General features: G+C 38.1%; 1 protein-coding gene across 1 annotated transcript in view; it reads right to left on the bottom strand.

Moving 5' to 3' along the window:
• sez6b (seizure related 6 homolog b) overlaps positions 1-17,044 on the bottom strand; it is a 201,559-nt gene that overhangs the window by 89,940 nt on the left and 94,575 nt on the right. The window contains exons 2-3 of the mRNA XM_081370344.1: positions 15,065-15,790; positions 13,484-13,617 (exon numbers count right to left, since the gene is read on the bottom strand). Coding sequence (XP_081226470.1) covers positions 13,484-13,617; positions 15,065-15,790 — 860 coding nt within the window. The remainder of the gene's footprint in view (positions 1-13,483; positions 13,618-15,064; positions 15,791-17,044) is intronic.

Genomic DNA, 17,044 nt, shown 5'->3' with positions numbered 1-17,044 from the left:
CCGCAACTGGACTGAATCAGTATGCTTTACTTAAGAATGACTCTTTCAGTCAGATTTTATGACCCAATTCATTGAAAAGAACCGATTCACACACATCACAATCAAACAAACCAAGAACATATTGAGAAGATGTCAAGTTCCTCATTCAAAGTTACTGTGAAATATAGCAAAATCATATGAATCACTTTCAATATATTTTTACCATGTTTTTGTTGTTGTTGTCATTTTGGAGCTTCACAGCATTTGTTCAGTGAGCTATCCTTTAAGAATCCTATAACTTTAAGTTAACTACCTAAATAGATTCTCTGTTCTTGGCCATGCACTTAACTGAAGAAGCCTAGTCAGTTTGTTCTTCCTTTAGAACAAACCATTGCCAGTTCTTGATGAAAAGTGTGTGGGAGAGCCGGACATGAATCACACAGTTGGCTGTATTGACGGTGAAAGTGTACGAACATGCTGGATTCTTCCTTATGGTCAATATGTAACCCAATATGCAAGCCTTGTTCGAAAGAAACATCTAACTCCACACTTCACTTTAAAATTTTCATCAAAAAATCCTCGTTATGCAGCCTTTTTGCATTTATCGACAGGTGAGTGCCAATTAAATTCTTTGAGGGGCCCAAGCAGGCAGATAGCGCCCTTTCAAACCAATTCTCCAGTGCCATTCCCAGTTTCAAGGCCCCCCTGTTCAATTTAATGCATTTCCAATTTTAACCTCATGTACGCAATCTACCAAGCCAGAAAGGTTTTAATAGGCGTTGGGAAGAATTTGCTGGAAGGCAGTGCTGCTCACTATTGCCTGACTTTCATTCCATGGCCCTTTTCATTCTCCACATGGAGGCGTATACTGAATGAAGGCGAAAATAAAATGAGCCCTACAAGATGGCTGCAGCTAAAATGGTGCTGTTTGCATACACTTTCTATTTGAGGCCCTGGTCGGAGGATACAGATTGAATACCTTCAGTATTTTGAGTGGATGAAGGAGGAATTAAAATATACTGTAAACTGAGAGAGGAAAATAAGGACTGGGGGTGTGTGAACATGTTTCTGGATTGATAACGGACAGTAAGACGAGAGTGACCCTTTGTTATGAGAAATCATCATCAGCCCCATCTGTTCCCATCTATTAACAAAAACACATCAGTACACACACTGGATACCATGGAAACAACAGTGCAGGTCTAGAGAATAAAACAAAAATGCAAAAAGAAGTGGAGAGCATTGAAATAAAGGGAAAATGGTCCAGAAGAAGCCTTGCATATACAGTATAAATAGCTTACTGTCTTTATAAGGTATAAATCACCCAAAAATCTAATTCCTGTCATTATCTCACCCTCATATCGTTTAAAACCTATAAGATTTTCGTTTAACTTCCAAACACACATGAAGATATTTTTAGAGACAAGTCATTCCTCTAAAACTTAAAAGATCCAAAAAATGTCATTACTACATTATACTACTATATATAATATTGAATGTAGAATAATTCAATATTTGTGGGTCCTGATAATAAAATGATAACAATATTATTTTAATAATAATAATAAAGTAATAATAACAAAAAAAACTGTCTTTATTTTGGCTTAAAATATTGTGATATTGTATCGTATCGTGAGGTCAGAATCACGATTTGTATCGAATTGTGACATGAGTGTATCGTTACATCCCTATGTTGTACATTAATTTATTGAACATTAAATATATCTGTAAAACATTTATGTTGGTTCTGTTCTGTTTGCCCTAACAGGGGTTTGACTGCATGCATGGATGGATAGGAAGTTCTTCCCAAGAAAAGAACCATATAGCCAATCCAAACTGTATGCTATTTGTCAATCATCTTTGATGATAGTGGTCCTGACAGAAATAATGTTATATTCGATAAAGCAACATATTTGGGCTTACAAAACACACCAACTCCAGTCTATGTTTACTGAAAACAGAGTTTCCACCTAAAGTGCAGATAAGGCACACTGTTTGCTGATCTCAAGCAAGACACAAAGAAGCGCGCCACTCTACTCAGATATCTGTGACGAAAAAGACAGAACCAATCAGTCAGAGAGAACAGGTAGGACAGAAAAGCGCGTCGTCAGGACAAACACAATTAGTCAAGAGGAGAACTGCACGGCAGTGCACTAACACTGGTTTCAAATAAGCCACGGGGCGGTGCGCCTTGAAATAAATGACGCTCGTGGGACGTTGCGCCCATGTGATTAGGCACGGCTGACTTTCACACTCCGGATCTGTAATTAATTCCGATGGACGCTGATAAATTAACTGAGTTCCTGCACTCAGGTGCCCCTGCATTCTAATGCATGAAGCTTATTGTACAACAGACGCCCTGCATTCATCAAGAGCAATGGGAGATGACATTGGTATAAACACTCAAGGGTGTCTCATGGCTGGCATGTGATCTATGCAGTTCCATGTACATTACCTTATCAGATTAGAATGGCATGCCTCACATTCATTATTAGAGTTTATTTGGGTAAAAACGCAATCAGATTAAATGGATTGATTGTAATCAAGTGTGCTACTTTGTCATTTTTTGCTGTTGTGCTATGATTATACGCTTCATTCCATTGAAATAAGGAGGAAAATAGAAGTAAAATCTATCAAAAGTGTTTAAAGAGCAGAATGGCAAATGACATTATCATCATTATTTGGTCTTAAATTCTAAAATAACAGTCTTAATATGTGTATTATTATGGTAATCTACTGGAAGATTGTTTTTTTTTGGCTATGTTACTAGCTCACTATTTACTGAATACTTTGCAGTACACACTGTATATTTTACATTAAATAAATATGCACTAAAAATCTTAGTGAGTGGAACAACAGACAATAGTCAATTATAAAGATTTCAAACAGAAATGTCATCCAATCATAGGGTGATACTGCAGTATTCAATAAAGTAAGCTTTTTGTATACTTAAATATGGAAGGTCATTACATTACATACATACTGTACATAGAATGGACATGTTCAGTATACACAGTATTATATAGTGGTATGCAATTCCAAATATTGCCATTAAGTGCACCAGTGAGTCGAGCGTATAACCTATAAAAAACCAAGCAACATCCAACCAATATTTTCAACAATGACAGTTGCAAATAATGAATTTGTGTTGTGTTATGTAACCCTATGTTTTAAGGTTTTTGTAAAACAATAATCTAAGCGGTTTCATTTTGTATGTCATTTTTAAATGATTATTTCTGATGGTTTGCTGTATACTTGATACTGCTTTTAGACACATTTATTCTTTTGTTTTTAATCGTCCTATTGCTCAGAATGTGCTTGTTTTATAAATTGGATTAAAATGGAATAAATGAAAAACATGAAGTTATGTTTATTTACAAGAGAAACATGGGGCTACATTGATTTAATTTGATATTTAATTGTTCATATTTAACTTTTATTTTATTTAAATAAAACTGTGTCAGCGCAGTATGTTCTGCTGTTGTATCAAAAATTGAATTTGCGAATCACTAGAGCTAGGATTAAGTACTGCAGTTCTGGTTTAGAGACATAGACCGTTTGATTTTTGTTTCATTAAAAGATAATTTGCGTTTACATTTGGGAAGATTTGACTTATTTCATGGATACGTTTTGTGAATGATAGCAGTCATAAAACCCTTTCAACTATATTATTGTACATTCATTCATTGTGTTCCCCTTCATGAAACAGCAAAAGGCTCCTGGCGGCTTTGAGGGGAACGGGGAAAATTAGGAGGGTGGCCTTGTTATAACCTCATTCCAGCTAAACCACACTATTCAAATTTAAATGAGTTTAGCACAAATCTCTCCTGGCTGGTTAAGGCCTTTACTTCTATGTCTTAAATCTACAAAAGATTAAGCCACATTGAAGTATCCCTCTGCAAGGGATAAGATTACTGGAAATGGGAAGAGAGGAAATCCTCTGAAAAACAATGGGATCTAATTTCTACACATCCACTCTTATAAAATAACATCAGTCTTTAGTTGTGGGCACGAGCAGCGTCCGGTACAGGCAGCGCTACAAACTGTGTCAGTATAGAGGACAGGGCTCATGAAAACAAGTGACAGGCTATTAATAAAGCTTGACCATTAGCCCTATAAGTGAGCTGTGGAGGAGGGCAGATGAAATTGTGCTGTCTGAGGTTATTGATCCATGCTATTGAGGAGAATGATACTTCAAACACTGATGTGTGTGGCTCAAAACCTCAGATGTACAACACTGAGAGCAGCTTTGATCAGAGATCGCTGCAATAATTCCACTCAACATCAAAAAAAAAAGAAAAGAAAAAAAAAGAAAAGATGTGAATATTTAAGGATTTACATCTTATATCTGGAGGATAAGGACCAAATTGAGAAACACTACGAAATTCACTCCAAAGTACATTCTCGACCTAATACTTAGCACAATTTCACTGCAATATCCAAAATCCATCCAGATCTTCAAGTTTATTGGAAAAGAGTATTTTAAGCTAAAAGAAGCGCTGGGTGATAAAGTTCTGGTATCATAATAAAAATGTATGGCAGTTGTATGGCATAATCTTTTACACTCTAAAATATCATATGGTCATTTACAGTATCATTAGATTTAAACTTTTTAAATGTAGAGGTTCAAACCCATATGATTCCAACATGAATACAAAGAGTACATTTCTAAGAACATGGGACATTTATTTTTAAACGATTTCCTTTTCTTTATCATGGACACTCTTTTCACTGACCCAATTATGACCACCATTTCACACCTAATCAAAAGAAATAAACACTTAGTCCTTGAGAATTCCGAAGTCCAAAAATCTCCTTAAGCAAAGCACTTTGTTAAACTGACATTTTGAAGGGACCCTGCCAACAGACTTCTGGGTGTTTAACTGTCCACGTTGACAAATGCATCCAAATCAATCTAAGCTATCAGCTCAGACAGGCTGGAGACCAAACTATATTTATTGAACTGTACAGTGGACCCACTTAATCCAGAGCAGTTGAGAGTATCGACCCTCGGTCAATATCCATGTGCCACCCATGGTTCTGGAGACGACTTATGGATCCCTCTCACTCCAGTGGATAGCTACTTGAGTTTTGACCCTCTAACTGCTCACGGTGCTTTTTAAGCATCCAATCCATATCGCCATATCAACCCATGGATTGCATTGATGGATTCTGGACATGCTAGGGAATATCCAGACTTGGGATGCGTTATCACTGCACTGATGAGTCAGCATGAAGGGGAGACAGCACAGTTAAAAAGACTAAATCGCTCAGGCAGCACGGAGATGCTAACCATAATAAGCCAAGCGTTTGGCCGAAGAGCCGAGAATGAATAATACAAAAGCAGAAATCTACAAACTGTTGAAACAGATAACTCCATCCATCTGAATGTTAGCTGCTTCATTCCTCATGAAATGGCCACATGGTTGATATTTAAATCACAACCTCAATGTTACAACCGACAGAAAATGTGTAGCTGACTGAAACATGTAAAACGTACAACAGTAATTTTTCTCCGAATTTAACACATTCTTTATTAAAGAGGTAGTTCAACCACAAATGATAATTCTCTCATTTGGTCAATTCATTTTGGTACATATGTCATACCAAACCTGTAACTTTCTTCTGCAGATCACAGAACATAGTTAGAAATGTTTCAAATGTATGTATCCTTTTATATCCTTTACACTGTGATTTAAAACATATAAAAACTAATGTAAGTGGCGGTTCCAGGATTTTTTTTTGTTGGGGGTTAGTTGATAACTATATACAACATGCCGTTTCAGTCACCTAACACTTTTTACATACAACACAGCTTCTAAAAAGAAATGCCACAGTAGGAATGTTGTTAGGGTTAGAAAATGTTAAATGCATCAATGACAATACAGGATCACACTGTATTTATGTAATGTTTGTTATCAATTTCACTGAACACCTCTTTATTATTACCATTTCAGTTCTTTGAATCAATAATGGTTTATTGAAACCTGACGACTGACGAATGGCTGTTAATGATGAATATAAAATGATTGCAAATGCAATCAATAATTGCTAATGAAATACATACCTATGTATGTAACTATATTCTCACTAGGCGTAGGAGCACAGCTACTTGGGCGGAGTGGCTACTTGGGCGGAGTGATTAGCGCAGCACACGAGACGCCCTGTTGTTGATTTAGCTGTGCTCCTACGCCTAGTGAGAATATAGTTCCCAGTATTTATACGATTAAAAATGGTCTCTGTCTCATATAGCCTTGTTATTTGTACACGCTGTGACTATACAGATCGCAACATGTAAATAGGAAAATGTTTGCATTATTTTGTCACTTATTGGGATTAGTATGCTACCATTATCCATTTACATCCAGTCTTTGTGCTAAGCTAGGCTAGTGGTGGGTGCGTCAAATAACACTTACAGAACGCACAGAAATGAAAAAGGTATGTATGGACTTATCTAACTCTGGGGGATACTGTGAATAAGCGAAAGTCCCAAAAAGTCGGAGTTTTCCTTTAAATGGCTGTATAAGCAACAGGAAAAAGAAAACGCAGTGAGATGTTTCTCCAGTAATAAGAGATAAATGTAAACGCAGTTACACTTTTTAGCGTGGAGTTTCAAGCAATTAGTGAAATCAATGTACTATCTGGCACAGATACAAAGTGATGAGAATGAGTCATTATCTAATCATAGCTTAATGTGTAAAGATGAAATGTATAAACAATGTGACGTTATCAAAATATTCTGTTTGTTTATGCATCGATAAGCCTGACCCAACAACAGCAGCTCAACCAATGGCACAAGTTTAAGGCAAAGTGTTTGCAGAAAGAAGCAACAAGCAACAAGCAACAGGAGGTGACAGTAACTGTAAGTGTTTTGTAACTTTTTCTCATTTGATTTAAGTGCAGTTGTAGTTACTAGGAAACAGTGTTTGTTTACTGTGCTCACGAGCTGAAATCTCGTTGGTGAAGTCTCGTTTGTTCGCGCTTAGTCACGTGGTAAACAGTTTCGCTAGTGAGTCTTGGCGTAAGCCAGCTTGCGCTATTTATACAGTGTGTTTTATAGCACTTATTAGAAAGAAGCAGTCAAGCAACAGGAGGTGACAGAAACTGTAAGTGTTTTGTATCTTTTTCTCATTTGATTTAAGTGCAGTTGTAGTCACTAGGAAACTGTGTTTGTTTACTGTGCTCATGAGCTGAAATCTCTTTTGGTGAAGTCTCGTTTGTACTAGTTGTTTTCAACCAGATTTCTTCCTTTCTTATACAGAACAACCACCTGGACAACAAACAGTCTGGTTTCAAAAGCGGACACTCAACTGAGACTGCCCTGCTCACTGTAATTGAAGCTCTGAGACTGGCAAGAGCAGCCTCCAAATTCTCAGTTCTCATCCTGCTGGATATGTCTGCTCTGTCCTTCTGTCAATCCTAAAGACGAAGGGCATCTCGGGAACCGCACTCCAATGGTTCAAGTCTTACCTCTCAGGTAGGACCTTTAGGGTGTCGTGGAGAGGTGAGGTGTCTAAAACCCAACATCTAGCTACTGGGGTGCCTCAGGGCTCAGTGCTTGGTCCACTTCTCTTCTCCATCTACTGTACATGACATCACTAGGATCTGTGATTCTGAAACATGGCTTTTTCTATCACTGCTACGCTGATGACATACAACTCTACTTCTCATTCCAGCCAGATGATACGACGGTAGCTGCTCGCATCTCAGCCAACCTGACAGACATTTCTTGCTAGATGAAGGACTACCACCTTCAACTAAACCTTGCAAAGACAGAGCTACTTATGGTCACCGCCAACCCAACACTACACCACAACTTCTCCATTCAGCTAGGTTCATCATCCATAACTCCATCAAGGTCAGCCAGGAACCTTGGAGTTGTGATTGATGATCAATTGAACTTTACAGACCACATTGCTAGAACTGCATTAGGAGGATCAGGCCCTTCCTATCAGAGCATGCTACACAACTCTTTGTCCAAGCACTTGTTCTATTCAGACTGGACTATTGTAATGCTCTCCTGGCAGGTCTTCCAGCTTGCACTATCAAACCTCTGCAACTGATCCAAAATGCTGCAGCTAGAGTGGTCTTTAACGAGCCAAAGAGAGCACAAGTCACTCTTCTTCTCATAAAACTGCACTGGTTGCCATTTGCCACTCGCATCAAATTCAAGTCACGTTTGCCTACAGAACAACCACTGGCTATGCTCCCTTTTACCTAAACTTATTACTTCAGACTTACGTGCCATCCAGAAACTTGCACTCTGCAAGTGAACTCCGTCTTGTTGTGCCATCTCAAAGAGGCACAAATTCTTTCTCTGACCTTTTCCGGGTGTAACGGTCACCAGCTGGAGTGCCCTTGAGAGCCACCAGAGGGCACTCAACACCAGACTATTATCATTCCCTCACAAACTACATTTCCCATAACTCACTGACCGGACTTCAGTCATCACTGATTGCATTCACCTGTGTCTCATCACCCTGTTAGTCTCAGCCTATTTATACCATGTTCACTCATTCACTCACTGCGAAGTTTTGTATGTTGTTGCACTGCATTTCCGAGCGTTTTCCCTGGTTTCATGTCTCTTGGTTTTTGGATTTCTTGCCTGTTCCGTGGATTACTCTTTTGCCTCATACCCCTGCCTGTTTGTTTGTTTGTTTGTTTGTTTGTTTGTTTGTTTGTTTGTTTGGACGGACTGCCTACCTGTGTCTTGACCTTTTGCCTGTATATTGGATTACATGTCTGGATTGCCCCTTAATTAAAGCTGCATTTGGATCTCAACCTTCGTGTCTCGGAGCAGTTCGTGACACCGGGTCTGTTCTATGCTGGTGGAATGATCTACCTAACTCAATCAGAGCTGCTGAGTCCGTGGCCATTTTCAAGAAACGTCTGAAGACGCATCTTTTTCGGCAACACCTGATCCATTAATACTACCACTTTATCATCTATTCTATATCTATTATCTTCAAAAAAAAAAAAAAAAAAAAGTACACGTACTGCGTTAAATTAAACTGGGAAGGGTCATAGCACTTGCATATTGTTGTCCTTATTGTTAGTTTCACTGCTTCTATTGTTCTCATTTGGAAGTCGCTTTGGATAAAAGAGTCTGCTAAATGAATAAATGTAAATGTAATAAATGTTTGCTCGACCAATAGCAGATGGTCAGTGTGTTTGCAGAAACCTGTGAGAATTTTTTTACATAAGAGTGGGCACTGCATTTCTAACTTAAATGTGCAAGGCTTCCTTTTTAGCTGTAGAAAGACAGTCCGTTATGCTTGATGTTGCAGACTGAAATTTTATTTATAATACTTTGTTATTCTTCTAGTTATTTACCTATAGCTGGAAAATGAATCGCAAATCTTGCACAGGAAATAGCTTCCTTCCTTGAAAAATAGGGTGGATAGCTCGAAGCTCGTGCTGTTAGCCTGTGCTCCTCAGCATCCCAAGATTCAGACTCATTAAATTTCCAATGTGCCATCTTGCTCTCTTATTAACTTGGTAATTGTTTACAAGCAGTGATAATACCCAGAGTCATGGCAACTGTCATGGCTGAGTGGACAAAAGTGATCTCCGAGCACCAGGCTGCCATACTAAACATCTACTCTCTGTCCAAAACAGAATTTGGAATGAGGACGAGCTATTTTTTTCTGCTCAGCCCTAATAGACAAGATATGTCTTGCTTGCGGGCAACATCAGTGTGAAGATCATTACATTAAACTGTACATTCAGGCACTAATACATTAGGACCTGAAATTTAAGACACTTAAAAAGAATAGCTTTTTTTCAGTTTGTTCTCATTACGGTACATTTAGCTGTAATGTCAAGCAACTAATAGAGCGTTTTACTATGTATTTTCTCTCTAATAGTGATCGTCTCTCCTGTTCCATCTGAGGAAGAAGCTTAAAGTTGAACATATAAACTGTCCAGACACCAAAGATGTCGAAAGTAACATGATACCAAGTCAACAACATAAATAAAATAAAATCACAGCAGTTCCTGGTCCCCATCCAATTTCACTGAATAAAAGCAGCATTTCATTAAATCTCTCCTTTTGTTCAATGCAAAAAAAAAAAAAAAAAAAAAATATATATATATATATATATATATATATATATATATATATATATTGTTAGTGTCCTTTTTTTGTGTGTGTGTGTGCTCTGCATTTCATTAGACTTATTTGATTACATTTTTTTTTCTAATTCATAATGTTTACTTGAATAATTAATACTGGTGTAGGATACTTGAACTTGCACAAGCACTGTTTACCTCAGTTGTATCTATGTTTTATAGTTTTTATTTATTTTTTATTTTGCTTTTTGCTTTTTTATTTTATTTTTCTTTATTTAATTTGTTATTGAACGTTGCCTGTTTACTTGAATAATTAATTGAAAAAACCTGAGGAAACTTTTATTTAATTGATAAATATTTAAAAGACAAAATGCCATTGGTGTGTGCCATTGTTCATTTAATTTGTTAATATATAAATATTTGTAAATCAATTAAGTTCTCAATAGCATATTAGTTTGTGCTGTGGAATTATTAAGAATTGTGAAATATCACTGGTAAAGGTATTTTGACAATGCCAAAAGATATTATTTACCAAATAACAGGAATCATCTGTGGTGAATAATTGGGTCAAATGAGATCAAACTCAACTTCCGTCAAGAAATGTATCCTCAACAAAAAAGGATGTTTTGAAGTGGCACTACACAGATGATATTTGAACTCCAATAAAAGCGAGCACCTTACAGCTGCTGTACTTCCTCAGATGACTCATCTCCATCACCGTAGGAGATTTCAGCTGGATGTAGCTCTCGGGGGAGATGGAGTCTAAAGTTCAGTATGTGGGTATTAGAGGAAGAGTGAGCCACGACCTGAGCTCCCTCCACTGAGCTCAGACTGATGAGGGTTTAGCCATTTGGCCTGGATCAGCAGGTCACTTCTGTACGGGTGATGAGCCCTCTGCCCAGCACAGCCCTCAACATGCAAGGTCAGCAACTACCCGCCACCACTAATACCTGATTCCCAGATGAATCCAGCAGGTGAAGGCCACGGCCATGAAGCAGGAGCAGGAAGCGAAAATGGCACGATGGGCGCAATCTAAAGAAGCAAATCTCTTTCTATCTTCCTTGAGTGTATGATGGAAATGACTTAAATGCAGTTTAACCTTCCTGATGGCCGCCTTCAAAGTCCAAGATCTTCACGAGGTCTCAAAACTGGATTGTATACAGCAATATACGGCATTCAGAGAGGCTTCTGGATCAGAGGAAGACTTAAGTAGGACCGATCAAATAAATTAAGCCGTAAGACCAAGGCAAATGCAAAGCAGGCCCTCGCATTGTCGGAATTAAACATTATTTTTGTCTATCAGCAGAAGGATGGGGCTGCTTTAATTAAGTTAAGAGTTGCTTGAGAGACAGTTTAACAGGAGGACATTAAAAAATACCGTAAACAAACAAAAGGAGTTGACAGATAATCCATAAGCAATTAATTAGGGGAGGAACTGTGTGGCTTCTGCACATATCAGTCACATTGAATAATTGCTGGAAAGAGAGAGATATTTATACACTGTCCTGGGTTAACAAGTCTGTACAAGGAGAGGAGGAATGAGATGAGACACAAGACTCCCCTCCCTCTCACCGTCCTTTTCTCCCTACCGACTTGCAGTTGCGCAAGATGGTTGACAGTGATTTGGTATGCGCAATCTTTACTATTCAAGATATATTAGCCAAACCATCTGGAAGGTCAGAGAGGTAATGGCTATTGTATATTTTATGAAGGAGGCTGCAGTTAATCATACGGATGAAGGTGATTTTTGTGAGGCCACACATCATGGTTTTGTTCCAAACCCTAGAGAGCTTCCATGCTGTCTATACGGTCTACACAGGCAGCATCCTAACCAAAATGGAGCCCAACCAAAAATTGGCTTGTGGACTTTATGTGACAAAAGAGAAAAACTGAACACAAACTAATATACTGAAAATAAAATGAAATAATAAGAAAAAAGAAAATAGTACTGTTAATATTTAGCAAGTTTGGCACACTTTTAGGGGTCGAATTTTAACAGGACAAAATTATTTTGTAACAACACTCTTCACTACTGATTAAAATACAGTTATACTGTTTGTAGAATTGACATTTCCTGACTCTATTTACCATCTTAATAAATAAATAAACAAATAAACAAACAAAACCAAACAAATGAATTATTGCAAAGTTCTGTCATGAAACTCGAGATAGAGCAGGCTTATAGGTCCTTAACTCAACCTGCTAACAATCACACCATTCTCTATAGGGCACAGCTGATTGGTTCCTGCTGAATCAGTAGCCAATGAGCTCGCTGCTCAACCTTCAAATATTTGGTCAGCATTGCAGTAGAAGTTGCAGCGCACTTTCCGAAACCCTCCTCCTTCCTCAGCTCCACCTGTATAGATCTGCTATTGGTAATTCATGTACGCTATATTGTACAGCAGCAGCATGTCTTACTTGCTCACAACAGCATGTCGTGTATGTATTGGCAGTGGCAAGTTCATGTACTCTGCAGCAGCAATAACCAACAGCAGCAGCAGCGGCAAGACCAAACATATCAACATTGTCATATCCAGCATGCGAAACACTCAGAGTTGTCATGACAGAAATTAATTAATTAATTATTGCAATGGATTCTGGCATTGGTCATGAAGTATACATGCAATTATTTTGATCAAAACTTTATTTTACAGTCCTGCTCCAATTATAGTTATTACAATAACTGGGTAATAACTAGGTACTAACCCTGAACCTACCCATAAACCTAACCTTAACCCATGTAGTTAACTTATATTAACCAGTACTTTCTTAGATAAGTACACTGTAAGTACATGTAAGTGCACGTACTGTAAAATAAAGTGCAACCAAAATAACTAAATACAGCATATTTTAACAACATCTGGAACAGACTTCATTTCAGCAGTATGTCTAAAAGAAAATGTTGTCCATGTAGGCAGATAACTGGGATCCAAACCAAAACCCAAATTCAAATACATCAGCCATTTCTGTCAGTTTATGTATGATAATTAAATGTGACCTTTATTTTAAAAACTCCATAAAGCTGAAGGTAGTAATTTTTCTGATGTTAAAATGAAATGAATAAGCCTTTTCTCATATTCAGAGATAACTATAAGAAAGCCATTTGCAGGTTGATTTCTGAAAAGCTTAACACTGTGTCTCTTAGGGTGCTAATAAAACATTTCCAACCAGTTGGACAGCAACACTGAATCAACCAATGGGGTGAGTTGGGGTGAAGGCTGAGCGTTTGTCCAACCAATGTCTGACAGGGAAAGATTGCTCGTAAAACCTGTGTAAAAACTATCATTATTTTTCCAATTCTGTTTATTGCTGGAGGCACAGAAATTACACACTTAACCTTTCAAGAATAAAAGAGCAGAACTGGATTACCACAGTAATTTAGATCATTTCCAGAGACTGGGTCAATAACAAAAGCACAGTGTGATGAATTTACCTGAATTTCCACACCATAGCCCATGTAGACTGTCACGGTGTATGTGCAGTCAAGATTCGTATTGTACCAACTCCTGGCTTGCTGTGGCGTCTCTATGTAGCCTCCCGGCGATGTGAAATTGGTGTTGCATGGAGCTGCATTAGAAAAGGTAGAAGAACAGAGAGAGACAGAGAAAGTGTGAGCCTTTCAACAGAGGCGAGCCTTTTTTCATTCTCTCCACCTCACTTCATTGCATTGTCTCCCATCTTTAATTGTCTTTCAAGGTTTTCTCATTTTCTGTCAGGATCAACAGGGTCAGTTTTCCTGCCCTGCTGTGTAGGAGAATGCAGACAATTGTAGTGAAATGGCAGGTGAGTGAATATTTTCTGGTAGCCTTGAGCTTTCTGCTCTGTCGGCTCCTTTATCTCCCTCTAGAGTAAAGAGCTGTAGGTCACAAGATATGTTCTCGCTCCATATAAATTCATACTCTTGGCTTAGTCATTAGGGATATGCAAAATGACATATTTTCAAATTTGAATTGTCAGATGATTGTCTGAACAACTAGTTGGCTAGCGGTCTCAGGGAAGCCCTGTATAATTGAAATGCATCACTTCCAACAGCCCAATCAGATCAAAGTTTCTTATTATATGGGCACTTATACATAAAAAAAAAAAAATAGGCTAAATAAATTAGGGATAGACTAATATAAAAAAATTGATATTATACTATATTGATAAGTAGATAGATATTACAATTTTATACTCTTTTGTCTAAAAATTAAAAAATCAAATCAAAGTTGTTTTAAATGCTAAAGGTGAATTTAGGTATCATAGTATTATAAATGTACTGTGTTGTGTTTTTAAATATTAACATTAAGAGAGTGTTAGATGATGACTAGAAGGTAATGTAAATGTAAGGTAATTGATATGATCATGCACTATTAAATATCCAATATTGAATGATATCAATTAATTATTAAAAATAACAATCTCTAATATCCACCGATAATCAATATGGTATCTATATATCGTGCATTTCTATTAATAGATAATACAAACTTATTGAGTTCTCAAACTTATTGATGTCAGGGGGCACTGAAATGAAATTAATTAATAATAATTAAATAAAAAATAATAGATTAAAGATTTATTCATATAAAACATATAACAAATTAACAAATGCCCATGTAATAAAAAAATATAAAAAATACTGAAAGCTGAAAGTTGAATATACATATATAAAACACAAAATAATATTCATTTTCAATGACACATTCCCTTGCTTTAAAAAATACTTTCATACATAATATGGTTTGCAGATTGTTCTGTGATTTTAAAGGGACAAAACAAGATTGAAATCACAATTAAAAAGCAATTATTGTAAACATTATGGGTGATAGCTTATGTTTTTTCTGACCCTGCACAATACTATCAAAGTCATAGTAAGAAAGGTGTCAAATAGAGCGGCACAAAATCACTTATCCAGTTGCAACTTTAAACCCACATCTTTAGGCACAAGCAGAGCAAGTAAAACTGTGAAGAGCCCTCAATCAGGCACTGGAAAACTGTGAGAAATATATGTAAATCTTAGTCAAGCTGGTACCTGGCGTCTGCATGGTCGTAATAACCGTTGTAGTGATGATGGTGGAGGTGGTGGTCTCATCATCCAAAGCCCCAGGCATTGATGATGCTTTTACGGCAACATCACTTCCTGGAGTGCCATGTATCTTGATCATCGAGGACTTTTCTTTGTCTCTTTTCACCGGGATAGGCTCGTTGTTTAAGGTCGCAGTGTCATCACCTGTATCTAACTTTTTGGAAGCAGGCGGTGTGGATGTGTGTGCATCAGTAGTGGTCAGTGACGCTACGGTCATGGATATCGGTGGTTCCTTTGTGCTTCTCCTCTGAGTTTCTGCTGAAGGTTGGTGTTGGATGTTGGGCACGTGCGGCTGGGTGAGGGCAGCGGCCGATGGAGCCAGTGTGGTGGTTCTGGGAGCTGCTACATCAGAGAATGGAGGCGCGTCCTCGTGTGGGACCAGCGGTGTGGACAGATCCTGGAGGAGATGGGAACTAGAGGATGGCACTGTGGGATGGTGAGCTGCCCCTCCGCTGTCCTGAAAATACTGCTCATGGCTTTGGCCTCGGGGGTCGTAAGGCGGGTAGGGCTTAAAAGGTGGATGGTGGTCGAGGCCACTGTAAGGAGGAGCGGTTGTAATATGGGGCAGGTCTCTGTCTGTGTCCTGTGTGGTGTGATATGGGTTAGACCCGTCCTCTGCTTCCAGCTGACCTCCTCTTTGGGTAACTGCTAACCTCCCATTTATAAAAGAACCTAGAGGAGGCAATCAATAAAAGCAGAGCTCATTATGAAACATACAGTAAGTTTAGAACAGTGTTAACCTCATAATAAACAAAACTTCTGATGAAAATGTACGTTGTGAAGGGTTTTTTGACTTACATTATGAAGCCAGTGATAACGTAATGAAACAATCCTAAATAATCATTCAATCATTTTGGGGGATGGGGGGATTTGGTTATAGTTTCAGTACTGATGAAAGACTCAATAGAATCCAGCTGCAGAACCACAGCACCAGTGCTTTCAGACCAGCAGTGCTAGACCCGCAGCCACAGGACGGAAGTGAGAGGCGGAGCTTATACATTTAATATAGTTGTGCTACTAATACACGGAATGTTTTTTTATTAAATATGAGTGGTTTTCACATTAATTTTGATCAGATCAATACAATTTTTAACAATAATACAAAAAAGTCACTATTTTGTTCATACGAACATAAGATGTGATGATTTATAGTGAGCAATATTTTAAAACAGCCTATTAATTCATGTTTAATGTTAAAGGACACAAACACAAATAGGTTATTGTTAGTTCGATGATATAGGCTACAACTAAACTTTTTTGTTTTAAAAATACACTCACCTAAAGGATTATTAGGAACACCATACTAATACTATATTTGACCCCCTTTCACCTTCAGAACTGCCTTAATTCTACGTGGCATTGATTAAAAAAGGTGCTGAAAGAATTCTTTAGAAATGTTGGCCCATATTGATAGGATAACATCTTGCAGTTGATGGAGATTTGTGGGATGCACATCCAGGGCACGAAGCTCCCGTTCCACCACATCCCAAAGATGCTCTTTTGGGTTGAGATCTGGTGACTGTGGGGGCCATTTTAGTACAGTGAACTCATTGTCATGTTCAAGAAACCAATTTGAAATGATTCGAGCTTTGTGACATGGTGCATTATCCTGCTGGAAGTAGCCATCAGAGGATGGGTACATGGTGGTCATAAAGGGATGGACATGGTCAGAAACAATGCTCAGGTAGGCCATGGCATTTAAACCATGCCCAATTGGCACTAAGGGGCCTAAAGTGTGCCAAGAAAACATCCCCCACACCATTACACCACCACCACCAGCCCGCACAGTGGTAACAAGGCATGATGGATCCATGTTCTCATTCTGTTTACGCCAAATTCTGACTCTACCATCTGAATGTCTCAACAGAAATCGAGACTCATCAGACCATGCAACATTTTTCCAGTCTTCAACTGTCCAATTTTGGT

This window comes from Scardinius erythrophthalmus (genome assembly GCF_964197995.2).
Source record: "Scardinius erythrophthalmus genome assembly, chromosome: 7".
Lineage (NCBI taxonomy): Eukaryota > Metazoa > Chordata > Actinopteri > Cypriniformes > Leuciscidae > Scardinius > Scardinius erythrophthalmus.
The sequence above is the reverse complement of the archived record's forward strand: the minus strand, read 5'-3'. Positions and strand labels throughout refer to the sequence as shown.